This window comes from Callorhinus ursinus, unplaced genomic scaffold (genome assembly GCF_003265705.2).
Source record: "Callorhinus ursinus isolate GAN/ISIS: 27379988/994484 unplaced genomic scaffold, GSC_fseal_2.0 scaffold4, whole genome shotgun sequence".
In the NCBI taxonomy this organism is placed as follows: Eukaryota; Metazoa; Chordata; class Mammalia; order Carnivora; family Otariidae; genus Callorhinus; species Callorhinus ursinus.
In genome coordinates this window covers 60,944,258-60,971,159 of record NW_027397066.1, presented here as the reverse complement: position 1 = coordinate 60,971,159, position 26,902 = coordinate 60,944,258, and the positions used below count along the sequence as shown (strand labels likewise).

Sequence of the window (26,902 nt, the reverse complement as noted above, 5' to 3'; positions counted from 1 at the left end):
ATATATATATATATCTCATATATATGTAACTTAAAAATGTCCAATATGCATATTAGGGAGGCAGTGATGGACTTCTAAAGGCCACTTATATTTATATTTATTTTTACTTATATATAATGTTAATATTTATATCTATATGTATGTGTATACTTTTATGTAACATTTTTTTCTTTAACTTCATGCAAGAAAAGATTTCTCCCTCCTGTGTGTGTGAAGACAAAACAATTAAAAGCAGCTTTGTCTGCAAGGCCAGGGGATTAAAGAGGTTGGGAGGGAAGAGTTAGGGAAGAGAGAGAATAAGGAGACTTGTTTCCAAAGTCCGTGCAAGAAGGTGGTGGGGAGGGGAGAACAGGGGTGGTGCTCAGCAGAATTTAAGGAGATAGAGGACTAAAAAGAAATGGTTGGATTTGACCTATACGAGGTCTTCGGTGACTTCAGTATTTGTGAGGGTATGCACTCTGTTTTGGAAGGCTGAGGTATAAATGGGGGGAAGGCTATGAAGTCCAACCGTCATAGGTTAGCCTTCTCTCAAGAAATCTGGAGGCAAAGGGTAGGAGAGAAATAGAAGTGTCCCTTAAGACCAGAACAAGGTCCAAAGGAAGTTCTTTCAGACCAAGAAAGACCTACCTGGGCATGATTGTAAGGAGGAAAGAGCCAGTGAAGACTGAAAATTAATAAAAGGAAACTTCCTTTAAAATGGAGAAGCAGGAGCTCTCTCAGCCTACCACCTGTGGTCATTCGCGGACCCAACAGGAAGAGAAGGACCCAGCAGTGATTCTACTTGAGTGCCTACTGCACTAGCCCAGCAGGAGGAAGAAATGTTTCTCCTTCCGCAGCAATAGTCCAGCCAATGAGAGACTGTCACAACTCAGCCAAGGAAAAGCCATTATGCTTCCACTTCCCAGTTTCCTCCAATGGACCTTTTGTTATTAATAGACCTCCCAGCTGCCCCCCTTTCCTCTATGAAAGGGTGTTTCTCTTCTTTGTTCTTCAGACCAGCCTCTGGTTTTGCTGGCTTTGATCGTTTCACATTGCAGTTCTCGACTCTTCCAGAATAAACCCATTTTGCTGGTAAAGTAACTGGCAGTGTTGGTTTTAAGGCTAAGACCACACCCGAAGATGTGAGGACAAGCTTCATGGGAATCGCATAAGGGAAGGGGAAGCTGGTTCCAGACCACCAGGGGAAGGGTTGGCCTGCGATGAATGAAGGAGAGGAAACAGGCATGCAAAGAGGAAAGAATGAACAGAAGAAACATTTTGAGGTACACAGGAGGCAGGGAGTGGCGTTATCAGCTGAGTGAGAGAAAGGAGGTCCAGCTGAGGTTTGAAGGAAAGCAGAGGAAATCGCCACTGGGAGAAGAGATCACCTGTTGGGAGACCTGTCCCTCCTGGATCGTGTTGAGTCTTCAGTCCTGGGCTCTGCTGTGCTCCCTTCCCCGACCTTCCAGGGCCCTCACCGCCACCCAGACCCCACCTAACTGTCCAGCCGACCAGACAACCGCTTCCCAGTTCCTGTCTGCACCTCCCTCTCCTCTGGCTGTGATCCACTCTGCAACCACTCCAGACTTAATCCTCCTACAGAGCAGCTCCCCACAGGGCATCTCCTGGGTCTACCAGATTAACTTCAACCCCACTGTAGCCTTCAAGGTCTCTATGACACAGTCCCAAGGACCACTCCAGGCCATTCTCTTACCATTGATCCGCACTCCAGCCAAACTGGGACTCTACCGCTGGAACCTTCACTCATTGGTCTAGAGATTTCCTAGAAGCCCCTTAACTTCCATGAAACCTCACCCCAGTCCACAATCCCATTCCCCACCCCCAGCCCTCAAACTGATATGTCGGCAGACTTCAAAGAAAAGAATTACATATTGTAACTATCTTAGAAACAAAATAGGTTTTCTGTGTTGGTATAATTATTTTCGTAGTTTATCTCATCCCCATACTAGATCATACATTCCTTGAGGGCCAGAGTTCATTTGTTCTTTGTGTTCCCTGGAATGCAAAGTCTATTATCTAAGAGGCCTTTTAATTGTCCTTCTTTCATTGAATACCTCATGTATACTGGCACTAGGCTAAGTGCTTTATAAGGATGATCTCGTGTAATGCCCCGAGAGATGTAAGCTACCCAAGGTCACAAAGCTGCTGGGTGACTGAGCTGGGATTTGAGCCCAGTATTTGACCTCCCAGGACCCAGGCTCTGAAACTCTAGCTACACTGAATCCTCACGGCTGACTACTAAACCATCTCCAAATTTCAAAGCATACATTTTAGAGGTGAGTGTGCGAATGTGGATGTGTGACACCAGAGAACGCCTCTGGGTGGTATTCCAACATTTACAATGAATTTCAGCCTTGTTCCTAATTTATAATTGCTCTCTCTGCAAGCCATCATCTCCTCAGGGAACGGTACTCACCGCCTCCAGCACCTGTCCACTGCTGTCAAGCCTCCGGCTTCTGCTCCTCCCCAGAACATGAACCACAAGCCAAACCTCTCTGCAAAGCAGTCACATGGGAGCTGCCCAGTTTCAGATTTCACAGGGACATTTTCTAACTGCAAATGTTTGCAAACCTCTGACTCATCTTAGTTCCAGAATAGACTCAATGCGGAGATCTCTTCCGCGAAATGATGAAGCTTTCAGAGAAAAGGGAAATCTGTGTTGGGATATCCAGCTCACTGTACTGAAAGAAAGGTGGATTACAACTTTGTACACATACAAGGGTGGACTCTGGATGGAATAAAGCACTACCTGTAAATGGTAAAACTACTACAAAACTACAAAAACCACTAATAGTTAATTGAACAAAATCCAGGAGACTATCACTGTGATATTGCATAATATAGGAGGCCAAAACATTTCTTGACCTTATGAAAATAAGGCTAATCATTGAAGGATGCCATAGACGAAGGTAGCAGACAGATCCAGATGGGGAGATTTTTGTGTTATTAAAACTGACAAGGGATTAATATGTGGATCTATAGGGACTTCTGGGTGGCTCAGTAGGTTAAGCGTCTGCCTTCAGCTCAGGTCATGATCCCAGGGTCCTGGGATGGAGTCCCGCATCGGGCTCCTTTCTCAGCAGGGAGCCTGCTTCTCCCTCTGCCTGCCGCTCCCCCCTGCTTGTGCTCTCTCTCTCTCTCTCTCTCTCTCTCTGACAAATAAATTAAAAAAATTTAAAAAAAAATGTGGGTCTATAATGAACTCCAACAGATTGCCAAAAATTGAAAACAAAAACTAAACTCCAATGTAAAATGAATAAGGGATGCTTTCCCCTGGGGTCTAGAACAGTGCCTGGAACATAAAAGGCATGTACAGTAATTTTTGGTTAAATAAATGAATGGCTAGCAAAAAGGTGCAGGAATACTGGTAAACAGATAAATGCAAATTAAAACGATGATATTATACCATTTTACATCCAAATATTAGAAAGAAGATGTGATGTTGCCAGTGAGAATAAACAGGTAGAAACAATCTGGAGAATAATCTGGAAGAATTTTGTGAAATTTAAGTATTCATATACCCCATGACACAGTAATCCCACTCCTGAACATGTGTGGCCCAGGGAAAATTTTGCACAAGACACACAGTGTTATTTGGGGCAACAGTAAGTTTAAGGCCACCGAGCTGCCCATCATGGGAAAATAGCTAAGTAAAACATAGTGGATGCCTATGAAATACGATGCAGTAGCCAGACCAATGAACTAGAACTACACATTGCAACATAATTAAATCCTAAATACATGAGGGTGACAAAAGGTAAGAAACAATAAGATTTCTAGTACAATAACATTTATGTAAGTTGAAAATAAACACTCAACACTACAGAGTTTCAAAACCATATGCATATTTAAGATCAAGTATTGAAACAGATTAGAGAGAGTAACTTTGGTGGGCAAAAGGATAGGAATGGTCATTGGAATAAAAGGAAAATGAATACATAACCAGAGAAAGGTCTTACACAGACATGTGAGGATAATAGCTCTGAACCAGGGCTTCTCAAACTTAAATCTACTAAATGCAGATTCCAATTCAGTAGATCTGGGGTGGGGCCCGGGGCTCTGCTTTTCTACTAAGCTGCCGTTGATACTGACCCCGTAAAGTTAACTGAGATCTGGAAGGTTGTTTATTATTATTATTATTTTTTTTTTGAGAGAGAGGGAGAGTGCATGTGTGGGTATTAGGGGGTAGAGGGCAGAGAGACAGCCTTAAGCAGTTTGGCCTGACCAAAACTTTATTTGAATTGTGCTGCAGCTCAAGATTCTTCCTCCCCCAATCCTTCCCTCTCTCCTTCCACTGGCATTACACATGAATCATAATCTAAAGCCTCTCCCTATGTTCTCCTGCTCCCTCTCGTAGGAAATCTCTTGAACTTCTAATCCCATTGGTCATCTGCCCCTTGGCAGACCCAAACTAATGCAGCCTTCCTCGTCAGACAAATTCTCCCTATTCCCCTGTGTGTGAGGCTTTTCTCACCCTGCACTAAGACTCTGTAATGACCTTTGTGGAAATAATCTGGCAGGAGGTTGGGGTAGCCAATTCTCTTCATTCTCCAAGCTGGCAGTGTTTATGCCAATATAATTCTTCAAAAAACTTTGCAGGTCTCCTGTGGACCCAGTAAGTTGGGTCCACACCACAAACCCACACATCTCTTTGAGATAAGCCCTTCTCTGCCTTGAGATTCTCCTGAAAATCACATCCTTCAGTTTCTTAGAAGCCCTATTGTTTGAGCGAGAGAATCTGTGAGGCAACCTTAAAAATTTTAGTAGAACTTTTGTCTGACTGAATGGTACTCAGAAGCATCACCGGCAGTCTTTCTGAGGTCTTAACAACGGATTTAACAATTACATCCTTGGGTTCACCTTTAGATCATGTTTTCCTGGAAATGTCCTTTTCTGTGTCCTTTTGGATTTAATCTTTGCTACAAATCATTTCTTAGGTTAAACATCATTTGTCATCTAAGACGCTAGGAATTTTCAAAACCATAAAGTCCTGGTTCCTTTTTGTTTAACTGTCCTTATTTCAGCTTATCTATGTCCTCTTGCATTTTACTATAAGCAGCAAGAAGCAAGCAGTATCTTTAGTACCGTCAACACTCTGTATAAAAATCTCCTTAGTTTCATCACCCAGTTCATTACGTACCCTCTCTACTTCCCACCTTACTTCAGGTGACAGTATGGCTACACTTCCTGCTATTACATAACAAGGAGATGTTTCAATTTCCAAAGTGTTTACTTCATTTTCCTGCAAGCCTTTACTCACCAGCTCCTCAAAGTGCATGAGGCTTCTGCTAACAGTTTCTTCAAAGCTCTTCAAGTTTTCAGTAACACTGTCCTCAAAGTTCCTCTAGCTTCAACCCACTACCCAGTCCTCCTGCTCCCTTCCACATTTCAAGTTCTTGTCATAGCTGCATCGCACTTCCAGGCATTAAAATCTATATTGTTCTTCTATCGCTGCATAACAAATAATCCCTAAACTTAATGGCTTAACACAAGAATCATTAGAGTCAGGAATTCAGAAGCAACTTAGTTGGGTGGTTGTGGCTCAGGATCTCTCATGTCAGGATGTTGGTTGGGCTTCCACTCTCATCTGAAGTTTTCATGGGGCTGGAAGTTCCACTTCCAAGATGGCTCATTCACATGACTGTTTGCAGAAGACTCCCATTCCTTTCCTTGTGGGTCTTTCCATAGGTAGGATGGGTGTCCTCACAACATAACAGCTGGTCTCTCCCAGAGCAAATGATCCAAGTGAGAACAAGGAGGAAGCCACATTGTCTTTTGTGATTTAGTCTCAGAAATCACATGTCATTACTTCTTCCACATTCTGCTGCTAATAATCAAGTCTAGATACAGCCCATGCTCAGGGGGAAAGGAGTTAACACACCACATTTTGAAGAGAGGAGCATCAAATAATTTGTGAACATTTTAAAAATAAACACAGACCCCCCCCCCTCAAATCAGGGACTCTCTAAAGGACTTTCTAAAGAATTTCATGTCTTGCAGCTGTTGAACTGAGAGAGGAAGAGGGGGGAAATTGGACCCTTTTAATTTGCTGACTTAAAATATCATTTGAATCCACAGCTTTGCCAGATCTCTTTGGTGAAGATAGAGCATTCCTTGGGAAAGAGTGACCCTGAATGCTAAAATGTGAACACATGGAAAGATTCCGATGGCTTCTAGTTCCCTGAGCTCCCAAACCTGTGGAAATACACTATTCAGATCTCCTGCTGCATGGAGTATGACTGCCTGACACTCAGCAGCTGCCCACCCTTGCACCGAGGCCGTGCTCCCGGGCTGCTCCCAATGGGGGAGCACGTGAAGTACCAAGGCAGGCCAGTTTTGGCAAGATGTGAGAATCCACCTTTGGCAACTTTGCCTTGAAGACTCCCCATTGGCCTGGCCACACCTTTATTTGAATTGTGCTGCAGCTCAAGATTCTTCCTCCCCCAATCCTCCTGCCTTCCCTCTCTCCTTCCACTGGCATTACACATGAATCATAATCTAAAGCCTCTCCCTATGTTCTCCTGATCCCTCTCCCCCCTTGAACTTCTAATCCCGTTGTATCATCTGTTCCTTGGCAGACCTAAACTAATGCAGCCTTCCTCGTCAGACAAATTTTCCCTATTCCCCTGTGTGTGAGGCTTTTCTCATCCTGCACGAAGACTCTGTAATGACCTTAGTGGACATAATCTGTCAGGAGGTTGGGGTAGCCAATTCTCTTCATTCTTCACCCCTAACATCTTTCCTAGCCTTGAATCATGCCATCAGTAATGTGCTAGAGACAGTCTGTACCAGATCACAAAAGTCAATTGAGAAATTTTCAGGAATTTCGTGAGCTGGTTGGTAAACACAGTCATTATTAAAACTTAAATGTACTTATAAATAAATTACATTAACAACAAAGGTAATAAAAACTCAAAAACTTATCACTCTCTAGTTATTAACAATATTTTATTAGTATCTATGCTCTTGAAGTTACTTACATCTCTTATGTCTGGGTATTGGAAATAATATATAATGGTGTGCTGCTTGCACTTCTCTTTGGAGTTTGAAGACCAGATTTAGATGTGCTGTTTCAGCTCATTTCTTCAGCCAGCTGAGAGGTGACAGCTTTGAGGGCAGCTTGAAGCAAGAGAAGGCTTGTAGCCGGTCCAGGAAGCTCTGCCCTCTGATCCAATGAATCCAGTGTACTTGAAACACCTGTGGCAGATTGGGCTGCTGCATGGAGCTTTGGCACGTCCAGGAAGGCAAAGCAGAGCACAGGCCCCCAGGGTTTTGCAGCCCAGCCGTGAACTCTGTGGCATATAACTGTTCTCCTTTTGAGAGGCCAATCTTGGTTTGTTGCTTGGCACCAATAAATACAGCAGCCTGATCATGAGGCATTAGGTAACCAAGCGACTGATGCCCTTTGTAAACTCAGGGTCATCTGATCCATCCAAGCCATAAAGTCAGCTAACATTTAGTGTGTCTGAACAGTGTGCCAGGCACTGTTCCATGAACTTTACTTGTAACATTTCTTTTCATCTTCACCACAATTCTGGGAGGCAGTTCTGTTATTATTGCTATTATCCCTGCTTCGGCTGAGAAAACCGATACAGAGAGAGGATAAGTGATTTGCCACCTAGTCATATAGCTCATAAGTAGCAGAGCTTGGTTTGAACCCGGACCCTCTGGCCCCAAAGTCCACATGTTCAATTACCAAATTATATGGCCTCTTGTGATCGAGTGGAAGTTCTCCGTATAAGATTGGGCTTGAGCAGAAATTGAAGACACAACAGATTGCATGGTGTGCTCAGTCCTCGCATACTGCTGCTTTTCCTCCACCTACACATCTGACCCAGGGATGCTCGCGAAGTCCAGAGGACTGAACAGACAACCTGCACAAGATGATGGCAGTGCCACAAGTGGATGCCACAACACTCTAGTCCAACTCAAGGCTGGCCCTGAAGAACAACTGAGGAGAATTCTCTAGTAGGCAGAATTTTTAACATTTCATCCTGTTGACCACTTTGTCTGAAAGGAGACATGGCCTGAGGTGCATATGTCACCTGTACTGGACAGTAACTGATGGTTTAGCTGGGTGGCCAGACTGGGAAGGTCACGAATGCAAGGCTGATGGTAACAAAGATGTCTGGGGAAGAGGCATTCAGGGGATCTCTCAGAACGGATCCTCTAGAGTATGAAGATATGTGGTTCTTCATGAATACCTGCCGAAGGTCTCCACTGTAGAGGAAGCGCTCAATAATCACATAAAAAGGCTAACCTAGCCTTAGCATGTCAGCCTACATCTTTCCCCATGCACTCCAACGGTGCCTAGTGATCTCATGAACAAAGTGGGCATGTGCGATGCGTTGAAAACATCAAGGAATTCTGAGAAAAGTGGTTTTACTGGAATAGTTACTTTTTCTGGATTTGGATTTGTGTTCCTGTTTAACAAACCTCTGGCCACACCAACATTCATAGATTTACTGAATGCTTTTTCACCACCATGGTATTCCACCCCACACTGGCTTTCACTAAGTAACTAATTTTACAGGAATGGGCTGACACTATTGGGTTCATGCTTCTATCATGTACTCCATCACCACAGAGGGCATGGCAAAGACTTGTTTCCAGCACAATTGCTATGTAGTCAGTCCAGCAGATTACTGAGATGAAATTGTGACAGACCCAGAGGATGAAAGGTCATCACCCAGAGATTTTGTATTTGAAGACAGATGCAGTCACTCACAAAACTTTGGGACTCAGCATTCTTTTCATAAATTCCCTTTTTGATTAAATTTTACAGAGTGGGTTTCATAGAGAAATGTCTAGAAGGATGTATTCCAGTGAGTGAAGAGTGGTTATTTCTGATTCTGTAGGAATTAGTCACAATTTCTATATTCTGTTAGTTTATATTTTCTGATTTTCCTAACATGGACATTAACCTTTTTAACAAGAAATAATTTTTGGAAAATTAATTTAAAAATATATATCATCTTGAATTTCCATTAAACTTTATGACTTATGACCTTATCTTTAGGTATACATTTATTATCAAGACTAACATGCCTAAAAAGGGAAAAAACTTGAGTAAGCTTTATTCAAAGTTAAAGAAAATAATATTCTAAAGAAAGAATAAAGGTGGTGTTCACTCAAGACCAGGGAAAATAATACTATGGGAAAATGCAATAGGGTAATTCTGCCTTTTTTTTTTTTAAGATTTTATTTTTAAGTAATCTCTATACCCAACATGGGGCTCAAACATGCAACTCTGAGATCAAGAGTCCCATGCTCCACCGACAGAGTCAGTCAGGTGCCCCAGAGTAATTCTGCTTTTATTTATGGTTTTATTTATTTTTTACAAATAGTTGATATAACTATGTAATACTGACAATGCTACAAAAGTGTGAGAAGACTATGTGTGACTATTGATCTCACCACTGATAGGATATATAAGATATTGATTAACAGAAGCAGACAGCCATTGTGAAATGTTTTTAAGTATTAAGTATGAACTTTATGGATGTTGCCAAGTCAAAGTTGTATGTTCATGAGACACTCATAAATTTTATTTAAGGTTTAAAATGAGACAGAGAAATAGCCAAGTATGTAGTAAATACAATTGGTCTAATCATCTTCCCAAGATTCTTCTATGCTTGAGTTATTTTACAGAAGTCTTATTACACTCACATTTATGTTCCTTCCTGATATACATCTTCTCAAGGAACTTAAAAAAAAAAAAGTAAACCTTCATTAGATTGGCAAACAAATATTGTACAGTCCTTCCTACAATCACTACCATACCCAAATTCACAATTTCACACTCTGACATATATCCTTCTAGTACTCAAAATCCCGTGTTGACAATTGGCCATGATAAATGTGGGACTTTGGAAGCTGTTTGTACAGCATCAGAAATACCTAAATCTAATTCCCATTTGTTCTGTGCCCAAGTCCAGCCCAGCTCAGCTCAGCAAAGTCTCGTGCTGCTCATCCCTTCTATTAAAAACCTGGGACCCATCTGTGTAGCAGATAGAATGAAGCTGACAGTAATGAATAGAGTAGATAATCCAGCAGCAGATACTAGAATGTGTATAAAGTACCTGTGCTCATGTAACATATATGAATGTGTATGTACAGAGTACACAGACCTCACGTGAATAAAAAGAGAATGAATGTTTATATGTGTGTGTGTATACACATATACGCATATATATTTAAATAATGACATATTGAAAACATACTATATATATTAAATACATTTCCTCCTCTCTTTTAGTTGAAATGTTATTGATAAAATAGAGGATATAGGATGTAAGAATAAAGGAAGAAAATATATTCCAGGGTTTTGAATGACAGGTGTTCTCAGAGGACTCAGCTGTAGTCAGGGGCATTATCTCTCTCTAGTTAATGCAACCAAAAGAGTGTAGCCGGTGTGTCAGGCATGCTTCTCTTTGCCCAAAATCGAACTAAATGTTCGTGAACAAAATGGATTAAACCAACAAGGAACAAATCAAAATTTTTTTAAAAAGTGTTCTGCCACTAAAAAAAGGTTAAGACAGACCTGAATTATTATAACAGCAAACAAGGAGATATATATATATCTCCTATATATATGGTCCTTGGCAAGAGGAATATATGTATACATTTATATATACACATATATCACATAATTATATTTATGCTCAAGTATATTTACATATGTTGTAAAACATATAATATGTGCAATTAGGTAATTAGATAAAACATATTAAACATAGGGGTGCTTGGGTGGCTCAGTCAGTGAGTATCCAACTCATTTTCAGCTCAGGTCATGATCTCGGGGTCGTGAGATGGAGCCCCGTGTCAGTGGGAATCTGCTTGGGATTCTCTTCCTCTCCCTCTGCCATTCATGGAAAAGAAGAAATCCAGTATTGCATTCCTGAACTTCATGTTGGCTGCACGGCTTCCTAAAGACACATGGGATGTGCACACAGAGGACACTGGATAAATGCATGACTCAATAGCTACAACTTTGGCAGCCTGGCTAGCTGGTTTCTTGCTGTGGTGACAGGGCTGGTCTGGGCACAGAACTCTAGGCTCTGAGGCCCTCCTGCTAAAAATGGTCTGCTCTGCCAGCCTCCCACCCCACCCATGTGGCACGTGGCCTTCCAAGCATGGCCACTCCACGTGGGAAGCAGCTGGGGCTAGCTTTACAAGTTAAGAGAGGGGAAACTACAGGGAGGTAAGAAAAAGTGGGGAAAACACAGAAGATACTGGTGGGCCCCTGGGAAGTGAACTTTTGCCCTGTTCTGTTTCCACACAAGGCTGACCCCATAGTACAACACTATTGCGAATCTCAATTCCATTTTGTCCTGACCCAAGCCGTAGCTCTTTGTCCTTAGGTGTGGAAGTAAAAGACACTCAAAGACTTTCTGGAGACTTCAGAGTGTTCGAGTGACAGAGTTTGCAAGGTACATGCCCTGCACATAGACCCCTTTTCACTTTGGTCCCATTAAGGCCAAATTCAAGGCAGGTAAGTGAATAGGAAGACAGCACCTCTGACAGCAGACACCAAATAGGCAGAACAAAAAAAGCAAAAGCCAAATCATATCTCTGGGCCTTTGTCTGGGGAAAAGCATGCCCTTTCTTCCAGGGGCCTGAGTCCTGGTATGAGAAGTACAGTTGACCCTTGAACAATATACTACAGGAGTTAGGGGCACCAGCCCCCCCCAATTGAAAATCCATGTATAAGTTTGACTCCCCAAAAACTTTACTAATAATCTATACTGTTGACCAGAAGCCTTACTGATAACATAAACAGTTGATTAACATGTATTTTGTATGTTATATATGTTATATACCATCTTCTTACATTAATGTAAGCTAGAGAAAAATGTTATTAGGAAAATCATAAGAGAAAATACATTTATAGTATTGTACTGTATTTATCCAAAAAAAAATTTTTTTTCACATGTAAGTGGACCTGCACAGTTAAAGCCAGTGGTGTTCAAGAGTCAACTGTATTTGGCTTTTGTTGGGGCACTGACCCTGTCCCATCAACACCTGTGAGCCCCTCAGCCAGTCTTTCTGAAAGGACGCTTTCACTCACACTTGGCATCCTGTAGCCTCTGCTTAGAATGAAATCCTTAAAGGCAGTGGTTCCATGAAGGTCTGCAAGTAACTCCTCCTAAAAGAGGATCCACATTAAAACAAAAACAAAGACAAAAAAAGACCCAGTCAGCTGTTAGAAGTTTGATTCCATACTTGTCCTAATAAAAGCAGTCGGTTCTTTATAAAGTACCTCATTTTAAATCACTTCCTTCTCATCTGGGAGTATATGTGTAGATAACGTTCACGAGTTGATGAGTATAAAAGGCTTTCAAAAGATGTCCAACTTTCTCTCCTTTCCCAACCCTTTTTTTTAACCCTTGTATTAAGGAGAAGCAACACTTTTTAGCAATTAGACAATTATTAAGCCCAGATGTCTGGAATCTAACCTATTTGAGATTAACAAGTATGATACTGTGATTTTTAATAAGACATATATGTTTGGTCTTCTTCCCGTTCCTGACACAGAGCTCCTAAAACCATTGCAATTCCCTAAGTGATAAGAGCCACAAAGGCAAAAGGAGAATTTGTTGTTATTCGTAACTAGCCCCTTTTAACCACAACAGAGATTATGTTAACAACGTGATTTTTGGAAAGCCCTTAGAGAGCCACAGGATGGGGTCTGGCTGCCTGAGGAAACAACCACGTGAGGAGAGGGTTGGAACTTTCAGCTCCATCCGGCAATCTCTGGCTGAATTAATCGCAGATGACCAATGATGTAATCAACCGTGCCTATGTATTAAAGCTGCCATAAAAGCCCAAAACGACAGGGTTCAGAGAGCTTCCAGGTTGGTGAATAGGTGGAGGTTTTGGGAAGGTGGTGTGCTCAGCGAGGGCACAGAAGCTCTGAACCCTTTTTCATATACCTTGCTCTGTGCATCTGGCTATTCCTGAGTTCTCTCCTTTTATAATAAACCCATAATCTCGTAAGTAAGCTGTTTTCCTGCGTTCTTCATGCAGATGACAGAACCCGAGGAGGAAGTGTGAGGACATCCTGGTCAGAAGCACGGGTGAGAACCTGATTTGCGATCAGCATCGGAAGTGGGGGCAGGGTTGTGAGACTGCGCCCTTACCCTGTCAGGTCTGATGCCAACTCCAGGTAGATGGTGGCAGACTTGAGTTAAATTGTAGTAGGACACCCAGCTGGTGTCTGGAGAATCAGACAATTGCTTGGTGTGGGGGAAAAAAATCCTGACACATTTGGTGACCAGAATTGAGACTAATAGAGCGAGAAACAGGAGCGTTTTTTTCACTTGACAATATATCCATAATTTTGAGATCTGTTAAAAAGGAACAGCAGGCCCAAAATGGAGTCAATTCTGTTAAGCCCCACCAAGATTTAATACCTAACCTAACTGTCGGTTCAGCCTGTCCCAGGAGTGGGATTTTAAACCAGTCCGTGTGGAGTTTCCTGATGAGCATTAGCGAGGTGCTCTGCAGAAGAACCACAGCCTTTCCCTCTAAGGAAGGTGACCTTGCCTACAATAAGCCTTTCTTTCTTTTGCTAATAACTTCCTTATCCCACCCCACTTCTGCCTATAAAAGCCTTCCATTTTATAAAAGTCCTTGGGACGCCTTTCTATTTGTTAGATGAACTGCTGCCAATTCAAGAATCATTGAATAAAGGCAATCAGATCCTCAGATTTACTTGGTTGAATTGTTGTTCTTTAACAGATTGGGTGGCAGCAGTGGGACCCAAGGAGACTTCCAGTGACTTTGGGGACAATATGAAACAGGCGTGGTGCCTGAGGACACTTTGAGTTCTCTTTCTTGCTGCTTCTGAGGACCACTGGGAACTTCCTCTTAGTTCTGAGCTCCACACTCTGCTTCAAGCTCCTGATCGGATTGGATCTCCACAGTCCCCCAGCCCATCGGAAACCCAAGCCCTTGGTTCGATCACCAGATCCGTGTTGGTGGCTCTAGCTCCCCACTCATTTGGGATCAGTCCATACCCCCCATTCTTTGGGGTCTGCTAGTTCAATCCTTTTTCTAATCTCCAGATTCCACACAGGGAACTGCTGGTTACTGGGTCCAACTTAAAAACCAGACTGGATTGGATTTGGGACTGGACTGGGTCCGATTTGGGCTGATCTGGGTCTTTGGGCTGTACAGGCCCGGTGGGAGGCCTCAGGTATTCAGTATTAAATAAGGGCTAGCTGCTAATGATAATCTCAGAAGTCAAGCTGAAGACTGGTGGGCAGAAGTTGAGCATTTAAAGGCTGTTAGAGTGCTTGCCACTTTGAGAAGACTCACATGAGAGGCTCTCTTAGGTATTGGTTTGGCTCCAAGAAACCCAAAGGCCTAGCTAAAAGAAATGGGATCCTTTATATCCAGAGCTCTGCCTTCCCACATGCTTGCTTATTTTATGTTTAAGAACTCTGGTCCCAGAAGCTTCAGGGATCTAGCAAAATGGCAAAATTTTACTAAAAAATAACCTAGAATTACAATGACCATTATGGGGAACGTTCCAGTCAGAGAGATCACTCATGTAAGAAATGCACTTGAGAGGAAGAGGGTCCCAAGTCCAACAGACAGAACGGGATGCCTACTTAATTGGTACGCAGAAGCCTCCAAAAGGTTTATAGATTCCAAAATGGCTTCATTGAACTACTTCATTACAAAAGGCCAATGAAAAATTAGAGACACAAGAGGTACCTAAAATAAAAGACAATAGGACTGAGGTTACTCCTACTGCTCCTATCCTTTTTTACCTAAGAACTCATGTTGTATTAATCCTCTGTCCAAACATCCTTTCCACTCTGAAGAGACTATTGGACAGTTACCTTTTAAAATAGAAAGACTCAAGGTTGCAAACAAACCTCTCAGGTATCTGTCTCCCGTTGGTCAAAGACTGAACTAGTGGCCATAATTAAAGAACTTCCTAAACCTACGGAGGAAGACCAAATGTTTTTTGAAGAATCTGAGTCATCATCAGGGCCCCCGACCCCAGCTGCCAGGTCTTCATCAGCATGTACACGTGTTGGTAGGACTGCTGAAGTCCAAAAATGGAGGCGGGAAGCAAGACAGCAAAACCCCATGGATGGTATTCGAGATCCTTGGTCTTCAAAATCTCAGGGGCCACAAGAAGCTCACAAAAGAGCAGCCAAACGTTGACAAGCCATTCCTAGAGACTTCAGTTATAACTAAACGTCTCCCTAAATTACCTCACTAACCATTAAAGCCTGAAACTGTACAAGGCCTCACATTCACAGAAGACCTAATTGCCCCGGGGCTAATCATCCCTTGTACCAGTTCCTGCCACACCCGACCTCGCCAGTCTGGAAACCTCATGGACGGGATGCTGATTTTTCCAGGATTTCAGAGCTATTAATAAGACAGTGATTCCCCATCCCAGTCATTCCAAACCTCAACACCCTTCTGTCACACGTTCTACCAGACTCCAAAAGGTTCACCGCGGTGGATCTGTTCAGCCTTTTTCAACACCCCTGGTGACCCCTGTAGCCATATCTATTTGCCTTACTTGAACTGTCAACACTCTACCTGGCCAGTCATGCCTCAGGAATTCATGAGGTCGCTTCTTACTTCTCTTGAGCACTTCACGAAGATTTAAGCAACACTCCAGTTCCTTGGGAAATCCACCCTTTTGCAATATGTAGATGACCTCTTGCTACTTTCAGCCTCCAAAAAGGAGTCCAAAAAGATTCCATCTATTTGCTAGAGCAGTTAGCTGAAAAGGGACACAAAGTCTCTAAGAGAAAATTACAGTTACCTCTAGACACGGTTCATTACCTGGGTCATTACCTAAGCCCTGAAGGACTTCAGCTGTCTCCCAAAAGAATTAAGCTAATCCAGGAATTTCCGACACCCCACAACTAGGTGACAGATCCGTGGATGACTAGGCTTGACTGGTTATTGCAGATGATGGGCTCCTAATTTTTCGCTATTAGCTAACCCACTCTATGAACTTACCAAAATTTCAGTCCCTGAACACTTTTCTTGGGAAGACAAACGTGAGCAGGCTTTCAGGAGACTGAAAGAAGCACTGTAAGAACCGCCTGCCATAGGGCCACCTAATTGTGCAGAACCTTTCACCTTATTTGTGCAGGAAAGGGGTAATCAAGCCCTGGGAACGCTCACTCAAGAGCAGGGTAGTAAACAGAGGCCTATTACCTAGTACAGCACACACCTTGATTCAGTTGCTCTTGCCTATCCCAGCTGTCTTAAGGCCACAGAGACAGCAGCAAAATGAGTGGCAGTCTCGTCAGATTTGACCCTGTCCGAAGTCCTCTTAAGTCAGAATCGACTCAGCCTTTCTTGCAGGTAGACTAACTTCCTATGAGATCCTCCTGCGTCCACCGCCTCATCTGTGTCTTAAACATCACAACACTCTTAGTCCTGCTACATAACTACCTCTACCTGAGGAGGCTGAGTCCGTGACTACAAGGTACTAATGTCCTGTTTTGTGATAGCAGGTCCTGATTTATGAGATACTCCTTTAACTACTCCTGATCTAGAATCTTTGTGGATGGGTCATACCGTAGAAATGAAAAAGGGGACTTTCAAGCTGGCTGTGCTACTCCTACCCAAGATGACCTACTCGAGAGAGGAAACCTTCCCTAAGCTCCATCCACACGACAGCCAGAGCTCCGTGCCCTTACCTGAGCATGCCAGCTATCAGGAGGACAAACTTAATATTTATACCGATAGCCAGCATGTCTTTGGAGTCGTCCATGACTTAGGGATGTTACAGAAACAAAAGGGCTCTCTTATGTCCTCTGGGACTCAAACAAAAATGGGCAACAGGTAAATGATCTTCTTACTGCTAGTCTCTTACCTCCTGAAATTGCTGTCATCAAAACTGAGGCTCACACTGAGAGACTGAAACCTGAGTGTCAGGGAAATGCCCCGGCTGACTTTTGTGCAAAGGCAGCAGTAAATAAATCTATAAAGACTGTGGCACGTGGATGAAATCCATTCTGCTTCTGCAAAAAAATGCCCCCTCCTCGCCAGATTTTGGCCATCCTGGTATCCTTGTAACATGGCAACAGTCTGTACCTGAATCAGAAAGTAAGATGGGTAAACAGGGGCTGTAAATGAAATGAACAGTTGGGGCTATGGGAAACTCAGGACAGCGGCTTGGTTCTTCCTGGCTCCCTGACAAACCCCACTCTTTGGTTTTTGCATTACTGAACCCATTGCAGGGCTTTTAAGATGAACTCAGATTACGAACTGACATTGGTGGGGAAACTTCTATAAAACTGCAAAAACAGTCTGCAGCAATGTCTGACGGGCCAGGTTCATAATCCTAGAGAAACTGTTTTTGTTTCCAAAGGCCTCAGACCTCCTCCCTCTGGACCCTCGGGACACCTGCAGCTGGACTTCATTCAACTGCTGCTTAGCTCGGGTCTTCAGTCTGTTCTGTTACTTGTGTGTGCTTTCTGGATGCGTGCAAGCCTTCCCCTGCTACAAGGCTGATGTCCTCATGATGGCAAAGAAACTGTCAGAGAATGTGTTTCCCACTTGGGGGATACCTTCCACAACCTCCAGCCATCCAGGCACCCACTTTACTTGGAAAATCACAGGAGGCTTAATGAAAACCTTGCAAACGTTTAGGAATTATCATTGTCTTTATCACCTGGAATCATCAGGCGAGGTTGAGAGAACTAATGGGATCCTCAAACTTAACATTTCTGAACTTGCTGAAATCATGGGACTCCCCTGGCTTAAGGTATTACTTTTGCTCTCCCTGTTTGCAGCACCTCCTTTGGGAAACATAAACTCAGTCCACAGGAGATAGTCACCATCAGACCAATGTCTTATACAACCTTCTGCTGATCCCTTGTCTCATGCTAGTATGACCAGCTACTGTACCTCTTTACTGTCTGATGCTCAAGCATATCATCAACAGATTAAGGAAGATTTAATCTGATCCCAGTTCAAGGCCACAGTCTAGAGTCTGATGATTGGGTATTCCAGAAGCATCATCAAAGAAAGACAGCCCTTGAGCCCCATTAGAAGGGCTGACCACTCCTGACAGTGGTACTTCTGACCACTGACACTGCTACAAAACTAGAGGGTATTGAGCCCTGGATACACAGCCCACAGCTAAAGAAGCCTCCACTTGTCATCTGGTCCTGTACAGATGCTGGAGAACTCTGGATCACATAGGTGAGGAAGAGAAGTATCTGGCACCAAAGTAGACTGCTTCTACCCAAGACTCTGATTAATACCTCATACTTTGACTAAACATGAAACCCCTTCTTCTTCTTTTTTCATTAGTCTAACATTGGCCAGGAAAGATAATTCCATCGTCTGTATCTCCCAATCCATTGCTAAGGGAGGCAAACTTGCAGATTACTGGATTCGTCATGATGCAAGAGACCCCCTGGTCCTCCCTGTGACCAATTTCTCTTATATTCCCATGTCACCACAAACTACAGTTGACCCCTGCTTAGAAGCAGGTACCCAAGTAGACACATCTACTCATGTGCATCTTTGTATATTTGCACCCCCACAGGCCCATGATTATATCGAGATCAGATCTGCCCCCACTCACCAAGAGATCTCACCAGCAGGACCCATCTTTGTCAGGCACTTAGGATGACTTTTTATTTCAGGTTAGACAGTTCTCTTCCCATATGCACTAAAAACCTGACTGACCTCTGGTGTAGGAGTAAATACAAATGAGACTATGATCAGAAACTTCTTAACTCTTGGAGACATTGCAGATTCCATTGCTAAGACCCTAGTTGCCCAGCAAAGATCCTTAGACTTTCTGGCCACAGTTGTCCTTGATAACAGGATTATCTTTTGGCTGGGCAAAGAGGTGTCTGTGCTATGGCCAACACCACATGCTGCATGCACCTAGATTAACACTTCTGGGGAAGCTGAAACTCAGTTACATAAAATCACTGAGCAAGCCACTTGGCTTAAAAGGATGACTCTTACAACTGGGTCATTCTTTGACTGGTTTGGTCTCGGGAACCATGGCTCCAAAGTGCACTCCAAACATTGGGAATGATCCTGCTTATGGTTATCGTAATAATCTCCCTGGTGTGTTCCGTTCTCTCAAAAGCTTGAAATGCATGTTTGTAGCCGCTTATCACCAAGCAAATGATCTCCCTAAGACTGGAACATCAAAAAAGAGACGAAGAGAATGGCTGGCTAAACGACTGTGAGCCTGAAGTCATGACCTGTGAACACCACAGCGATTCATCAAAAGAAATGAGATCAACAGGAGCTTTTGGGACAGACCACCAGCTGAGAGTAGTACTAATGCCTTCAATTTTGATCACACCTCTCCGTTCAGCTGACAGGTTCATGAAGGGGACCAGGGGAGGGGGGAGTGTTGAAAAGAAACAACAGGTCCAAAATGGAGTCACTTATGTTAAGCCCCACCGAGATTTAATACCTAATCTAATTGCAGTTTCAGCCTCTCCCACGAGTGGAATTTTAAACCAGTCAGTCTAGAATTTCCTGATGAGCACTAGGGAGGTACTCTGCATAAGATCCCTGCCCTTCCACCTAAGAAAGGTGACCTTGCCTGGAACAAACTTTTCTTTTGCAATAATTTCCTTGACCCACTCCATTTCTGCCTATAAAAGCCTTCCATTTTATGCAACTCCTTGGAGCACACTTCCAGTTATTAGACAAGATGGTGCCCAATTCGAGAGTCACTGAATAAGGCTAATTACCACCTTTAAACTTACTTGGTTGAATTTTGTTCTTTAATAGATTTTAACTTCAAAGGCCATGACAATCAAAAAAGATTTGATCCAGTCCCAACATCTTTGGGGTATTTATGTATCCTTTTGGTTTTACCTTTCATTTATTTGAATTTTAAAATTGGATGGATAAGTTTATGTCATTGTAACTCAGTTCTTTAATACCATTTCACCTTCCAAATGAACTCAACCAAGAATAGAGAAACTCATGTGTTCCCAGCAAGATAGCCATGTCATCATAGTGACTGGCTATCAACAACCCATCACTCCTGTGTCTTTATCAGCAACCCATCACTCCTGTGTCTTATGAATTGGGATGCCATAGTCAGGTGCAACTAAAGTGCACAGGGTAATTCAATCTTCAGGAATTACAAGAGTGTGATTTATAAACATCATTATGGAACAATCCCATTGTTTTGACTCCTCCCTGTGCCTAAGCTGTCAGGTAAATAATCTTTTACTGTAATAGATAACCATATTTCCAAAATCTAAACATTACTTCTTTTTCATGAGCTTACTGTCACCATTCTGGCAAACATCTTTACTCACTTTTGCCATCAAAATGGAATATTTTTGTAAAATTCCTTAAGCCTTTAAGAATATATTTCTTAAAAAAGAACTTCTAAGACACCTTAAAACAATAAGTTTTGTAACCATTTTTGTTTTTCAATATTTAATTCATTGAGAATTGTTCATTCGTTTTGTTATTTTTTAAGTACAACGGTAATAGTTTTATGTATGAAATTCACATAAACTTAGATATTTTGCTCCAAAAAAACATACACCAAGAAATTCTACTGAACATTATTTACATTATTTATAGGCTTATATAAGTATCTTGTGCTTATAAATTTCTGTCATGCCCCACATCTGAAAACAAGAATTTCATACCCACTACTAGAAAAGATAAAAATGACCATCCTTCCCGTCTCAGCTTTCCAATCTAAAGGAGGCAATCAATGAGTGATTACTGAATGAATGAGTAGGCAAATTTGAACAGCATTTTACTTTTTTCCAAAGCGTTTTCACATCAGTATCTGGGAGAAGTTTTGGACCTGTTGTAAAAGAGAAGAGGTTCACAAATATTCTTATCAGAGTTCTGTTCAGGTGTTGCATCATTATTTCCAAATTTCCAGGACTATGGTGAGTATCTTCTTTCTGTTAGGCACTTGTACACAAGAGTTGGGCAGACACAGAGTTTATCTGCAGTAACGTTAGAGAACATCCTTGTTACCTGTGTTTGCTGCTTTGTGATATCAATCAGTGCTTATTAACCTTTGCCCCTTTTCTTTCAGCCAGACTCTACAACTCTGCTGAACTGCATAAAGACGTTTCCCGAATGTAATTCTGAATTCTTTAACATTCATCCATTGCTGACAAAAACAAGCTTCACATTTAGTTACTCAACGAACCCATGATGTTATATCCATTCTAAGCAGAGAGGTGGTCCTAGCGGGTCACATCACCCTTTGAACAGCCAATTTATTCATAGAATTAATTGTTCCAAGAATGCTAGGAATACAATGAGTGGTTGTCCCATCTTTAGAGACGGTGTGTCTACCACAAAGCCAGGAGATTCCAAGTCTTACTTATTACACATACAATGTACTTATTACACATACATATACAATATAATGGCTTGGCTTTCTCATTGCTGAGGTCAACATGCAAGCTGGAAGACCTTCTGGAGCCTATGTCTCACCCAGAGACTCTGGTTTCAATATGAAATACCAGGTTCACTGTGATAATCTTTAGATCAGATGATCAAATCTCAGTATATACACATACCTGTTCCTGCAGCTCCTTTTTAAAATTGTCGTCTTGAGCTTTACATGAGACCTTGGGGTCAACCAAAGGTTCATCTGCTCTTTGCCTTTTCCACAACTTGGTGTTCAGATACCATGCTCCATACCTCATCTTCACACACTTTGGTTTATGAGGATTCTACAGAAAATAACATTATTCCCAATTTCATTTGTTTTTTTATGCTTGTCATTTCAATACGTTGAAGATTTAGCTTATGAAAGCAGTAGCATTTATTTTTAGCTTATGATTGATCCTTGCCAAAGTATTTTATGAAGTTTCAGTATGCTTTGATTTACAAAGGTACCTTGAAAAGTTCATGAACGAGAAAATAATGTGATGGTTAAGTATGGTCTTTGGACTTAGACAAACGTGGGTTCAAAACCAGCCTCCCCTACTGAGTAGCTATGAGTCCACAGGCAAATTATTTAATTCTTCATCTGTAAAATGGAGATAATAGTATCCACTCCATAGGGTTGTAGTAAAGATTAAAGGAGAAAGTTATGTAAAGCAGTTAGAAATCATATAAAAATCACATATTTCACTGAAGGATAATGACCTTAAACAATACTGAGCCAACCGGGGCGCCTGCGTGGCTCAGTCGGTTAAGTATCTGACTCTTGATTTCAGCTCAGGTTGTGATCTCAGGGTCGTGGGATCCAGCCCCATGTCAGGCTCATCGCTCAGTGGGGAGTCTGCTTCTCTCCCTCTTCCTCTTCCTCTGCCCCTCCCCCTGCTCACAATGGTCCCCATCTCTCTGTCTCTCTCTAAAATAAATAAATCTCAAAAAAACACCAATACTCAGTCAACCAAAATAATGAGTTATAGACTTACTATGAGCCCAGCACTGTGTTCAGCCTTGTAAATGCTACACTACTTACAAAATGCTATCCAGCAACAGCAACAACAACAAATATGCTATCCAACACTACTCTCGTGCCTCCAATTGGAAGAGAGAAAGAGAAGGAAGAATAAATGTCATTTCTTTCTTTCTCCCATTCCTCAGTAGTGAATGAAGGATGTAAAGATATCATAGCCTGAGAGTGTGGATGTAATGCCCACACACTCAGCAAGGCAAAGATGTGAAACCACAAAGATTCTGCCCCTCTCTCTTCTCACTCACACTTAAACCTGAGGCAGAATGTGTGAGTCATTCCAGAGTCAAGGCAGATATTCCTTATCTAAACCAGAGAGGATGGGACAGAGCAGAACGGGGGGGGGGGGGGCAGGGAGGGGGAGTGAGCCCTTCTCAGAGCTGAATTCAGCGTTTTGATGCCTCCATTTCAAGCATATTGTTTAAAAATTGTAACCACCTCAAAACACTCCTTGTTTTCCTTCCCTGCCTCACTTTTCTTAACAGTACATATCACCAGTTGATATGCTATATAGTCTTCCGATTGCTTGTCTCTCCTTTCATCCTCTAAAATGTAAGCTTCAGAGATTGTTCCCGGATACAACCCTCTGGCGTCTAGAACAATATTTTGGACATAACAGGTGCTCAATAATATTTGTTGAATTAAAATTTATTGTTTAACTTGGCATTATTAATACTTTGAGCTGGATAATCCTTTGTTGGGGGGTCAGGGAGGGTGCTCTCCTAAGCATTGTAGGATGTTTATTTCTTTTTTTTAACTTTTAGAAAAGATTTCACTTATTGGGGCACCTGGGTGGCTCAGTCGGTTAAGCATCTGCCTTTGGCTCAGGTCATGACCCCAACTTCCTGAGATCAAGCCCCGCCTCAGCGGGAAGCCTGCTTCTCCCTCTCCCTCTGCTTGCCTGCCTGTCTACTTACTTGTATCTCTCTCTCTCTGTCAAATAAATAAATAAAACCTTTTAAAAAAAGATTTCACTTATTTATTTGTCAGACAGAGAGTGAGCGCACAAGCAGGGGGAGTGGAAGGAAAGAGAAGGGAAAAAAGAAGGAGGGGATGAAATCTATACTACTGTTACACTGCAGATCTGAGTTCTGACATATGTTATGTTGTTGGGTGACTAGTAATCTTTCAAGACTCAGTACAAACATAATTTCTTCTGTGAGGGCTTCACTGAACCCACCCTCACCCCGTGCTTGCTGGAATTGATTACTTCTTCCTAGGTCTCTATGAACCATGACATCACTTCATTATAGTTAATCGTTTACCTGTTGACCCAACTAGCTGTAAGCTCCTTAAGTGCAGGAAACAAGCCTTTGTCTCTGCTCCTTCATTTGTACCCAGCACTTTTTGGCACGTAGCAGTAGAAAATCAGAAATGTTTGTTGAGGGATTGCATAGACAAATGGACGAATGAATACACAGGGCAAAGAGAGATACGCTGCAGCAGGGACACAGACTGCTGGGGGAGATGAGAAGTAAGACTGAATGCATGTCAACCAAGGGACCTGAAAAATCTCCATGGAAAAACTGGCATACGACCTGGGTCTAGAGGGAGATACGAGAAGGTAGACGTGGGAAGAGGGGCACTTCAGGCAGAGAGAATACTATGAGCACAGGTAAGGTTGGGGAAAAGCTCAGGGTTTTAAAGAAGACCAAAGAGCAATGTAGCAGGCCTAAGAGTATGTGGGATACAAATAAAGATGGGGATTTCCACCTCTGGAATAGGGATCAGATTTACCGTCCCACATGCAGCAGCCAGAAAGTACAAGTCAGTATAAATATAAATATAAATAAAATATACACACACATATAATGGTTTATAAGACACTAGACATCAAATAACAAGTAGGATGTGCTCTCTGTCACTATCTCTGTCTCTCTCAAATAAATAAAATTTATTTTTATTTAAATTAAAAAAAAATTTTAAAGATTTTATTTATTTGAGCCAGAGAGAGAGAACACAGAGGGAGAGGGAGAGGGAGAAGCAGACGCCCCGCCGAGCAGAGAGCCTGCCACGGGGCTCGATCCCAGCACCCCAGGATCATGACCTGAGCCGAAGGCAGATGCCCAACCTAAGCTGACTGAGCTGCCCAGGCGCCGGCCCCAGTCCACTGTCTTGAGAGACTTTCCAGGCCACAGAGCAGGGAGACACTCAGGAGGAGACCAGCAGACTCTCCGAGTTGAGGAGACAGAATTGAGAGACCAGACCAGCTTTAAAAATGAAGGCAGAATAAGGATATTTTCAGACATACAAAAGCTGAAGGAATTAATCACTGGCAGATCATTACTAGAAGCAGGATTAAAGGAGGTCCTACAGGCAGAAGGGAAATGACACCATATGGAAATGTATTTGAACTTTCACATAGTGACCCTCTGTCTGCCAGTCAAAAGGTCAGTTTTGGCAATAACCACAAGGGCCTATAAAGCAGCAGTTGTGCAATGATTTGTACATACGGGGAATTGAGCAATTTGATTCAGCCCAGATTCAGGGCAAGCTGTGGTTCAGGCCTCAGGTGTGATGGACATAATATGCCTGTCCAACATCACTGTGCATTTTACGCTTTAGAAAGATGAGGAGCAAATGGAAAATTTTAAGTGCTGATATTAGTGTTGGAATGCATAGTTTTCATAAACCTTATGCAACAGAGCCAAGGATGGAAAACATCACATGTAAAAACAGGTCAGTCCACTGTGTTTAGATATAAAGGACAAAGTTACTATGTTTAGATGTTAGAAATATAGTATCAAAGATCACATGTAAAAGACAGAGGGTAGAGATAATATATTCTTTTTCACTTTCAGGGAAAGGAACTTCCTCACACCCACACCCACCCCGGACCACCACTTAGGTACTTAAATCTGTTGTTGGACTTGGGGCATGTGGGTGGCTCAGTTGGTTGAGCTTCGGACTCTTGGTTTTGGCTCAGGTCAGGATCTCAGGGTCATGGGATCGAGCCCCATGTCAGGCTCTGTGCCCAGCACAGAGTCTGCTTCAGATTCTCTCTCCCTCCTGCTCTGTCTCTCTCAAATAAATAAATGAGTATGTAAATAAATAAATAAATAAATAAAATCTTTAAAAACAATGTGTTGTTGGACTGATACAATTTGATCCATGTGCATATGTATTTGCAGCCGTATGTCATATAGGAAAGTAGAAAAGCACTTAAAAGTCCATTCTGCTTCCCTTTGGAACACAGCTTGTTTCTTCTCCTCTGTTTCCTTGTTCTTCTACCTCATGGGCCAGTGGTATTGAAAAACTGAGCAATTTGTTAATAATTGGCAAGCACGTGCTCAAGAATGCGGTCAACAAGACTCCCCCCAAAATTCATGAATTCTTTGGACAAAGAATAAACAACTTTAATGATCATTAACTGCAGCATTTAACTCTTGGACTAATAAACTTTCATCTATATTTCCATCAACTGTTAGAATTCCAACATATAAAACACAGAGAGAGGATTTCAACATATAAACACATAGAGAAAACAATGAATATTCAGATACTAACAATAATGCTGGGGGCGCCTGGGTGGCTCAGTCAGTTGGGCGTCTGCCTTCGGCTCAGTTCGTGATCTCGGGGTCCTGGGATGGAGTCCCGCATCATCGGGCTCCCTGCTCAGCAGGGAGCCTGCTTCTCCCTCTGCCCCTTCCCCCTGTTTGTGCTCTCTCTCTCATGCTTTCTCTCTCAAATAAAAAATAAAATCTTAAGAAAATTATGCTGAATGGCATGCCTTGTTTATATAACTAGCTTATTATGTATATCAAATATTCATTGATTTAACAAATATTTATTAAACACCAAAAAAAATTCAAGAATTCTACTGAAAAAGGCCAGTGCCCCCCCCGAAATACCAGAATTCAAGAACATTTAAGATTTTAATCCAACTTAATTTTCTTTGATTTTCAGTCTTCTCTTTCGTCAATTACCTGTGGTTTCTGGTGTTTCTGCTCATAGTCGTCTAGTTTCTGGAAAAACTGTGGCTCCTGCAGTTTCTTTGACCCCACTCTCTTCTTTAGCTCTAGAGGAGTCTGGTTGAGTCTCATCGTGTGGAGCACATCATGGCTTGGTTTGCTCTGATAGTCAATGTCAAACTGTTTCAGGATGAACTCTTCATCAATGTTTGAACTTCCCTGGAAGAATATCACATTGCATGAATCAAAGACGAACGGTGAAATTCTTCTTTAATCTAAAGGAGGCATTTTACTATGGCTAGAGAAGAGGTAGTTTGGAGGAGAGGTAGAAAATGCTCAGACAGCATTCACTGGGGACAAGAAGTATTTGGTTCTGGAGAACTTTGTCAGTGTATTAAGGAACAACTTAGGACCAGCCAGAAGCAGTGAGTCCCTGAGGGAATTAATGGGCTGAGAAAAATTCAGTCTGTTTAATCCTAAACAAACCTGAGTGCATAAAGATGTGGTATACACACACACACACACACACACACACACACACACACACACACACACACAC

General features: G+C 42.3%; 2 protein-coding genes across 5 annotated transcripts in view; both read right to left on the bottom strand.

The window, feature by feature from the left end:
* Positions 1-2,540, bottom strand: part of STBD1 (starch binding domain 1) — a 10,290-nt gene extending 7,750 nt beyond the window's left edge. For both annotated transcript variants that reach the window (XM_025887629.2, XM_073891802.1), the window contains exon 1: positions 2,417-2,540. In XM_025887629.2, the coding sequence (XP_025743414.2) occupies positions 2,417-2,475 (59 nt within the window). In that variant the 5' untranslated portion in view covers positions 2,476-2,540. The remainder of the gene's footprint in view (positions 1-2,416) is intronic.
* Positions 2,541-8,007: 5,467 nt separating this feature from the next.
* FAM47E (family with sequence similarity 47 member E) overlaps positions 8,008-26,902 on the bottom strand; it is a 32,454-nt gene continuing 13,559 nt past the window's right edge. The window contains exons 5-9 of one of the 3 annotated variants that reach the window (XM_073891800.1): positions 26,359-26,562; positions 21,543-21,698; positions 12,071-12,148; positions 9,670-9,706; positions 8,008-8,220 (exon numbers count right to left, since the gene is read on the bottom strand). In XM_073891800.1, coding sequence (XP_073747901.1) covers positions 8,195-8,220; positions 9,670-9,706; positions 12,071-12,148; positions 21,543-21,698; positions 26,359-26,562 — 501 coding nt within the window. In that variant the 3' untranslated portion in view covers positions 8,008-8,194. Of the gene's footprint in view, positions 8,221-9,519; positions 9,707-12,070; positions 12,149-20,453; positions 20,958-21,542; positions 21,699-26,358; positions 26,563-26,902 lie in introns of those variants that run through there. The other 2 variants (XM_025887540.2, XM_073891801.1) reach the window with 2 other exon arrangements.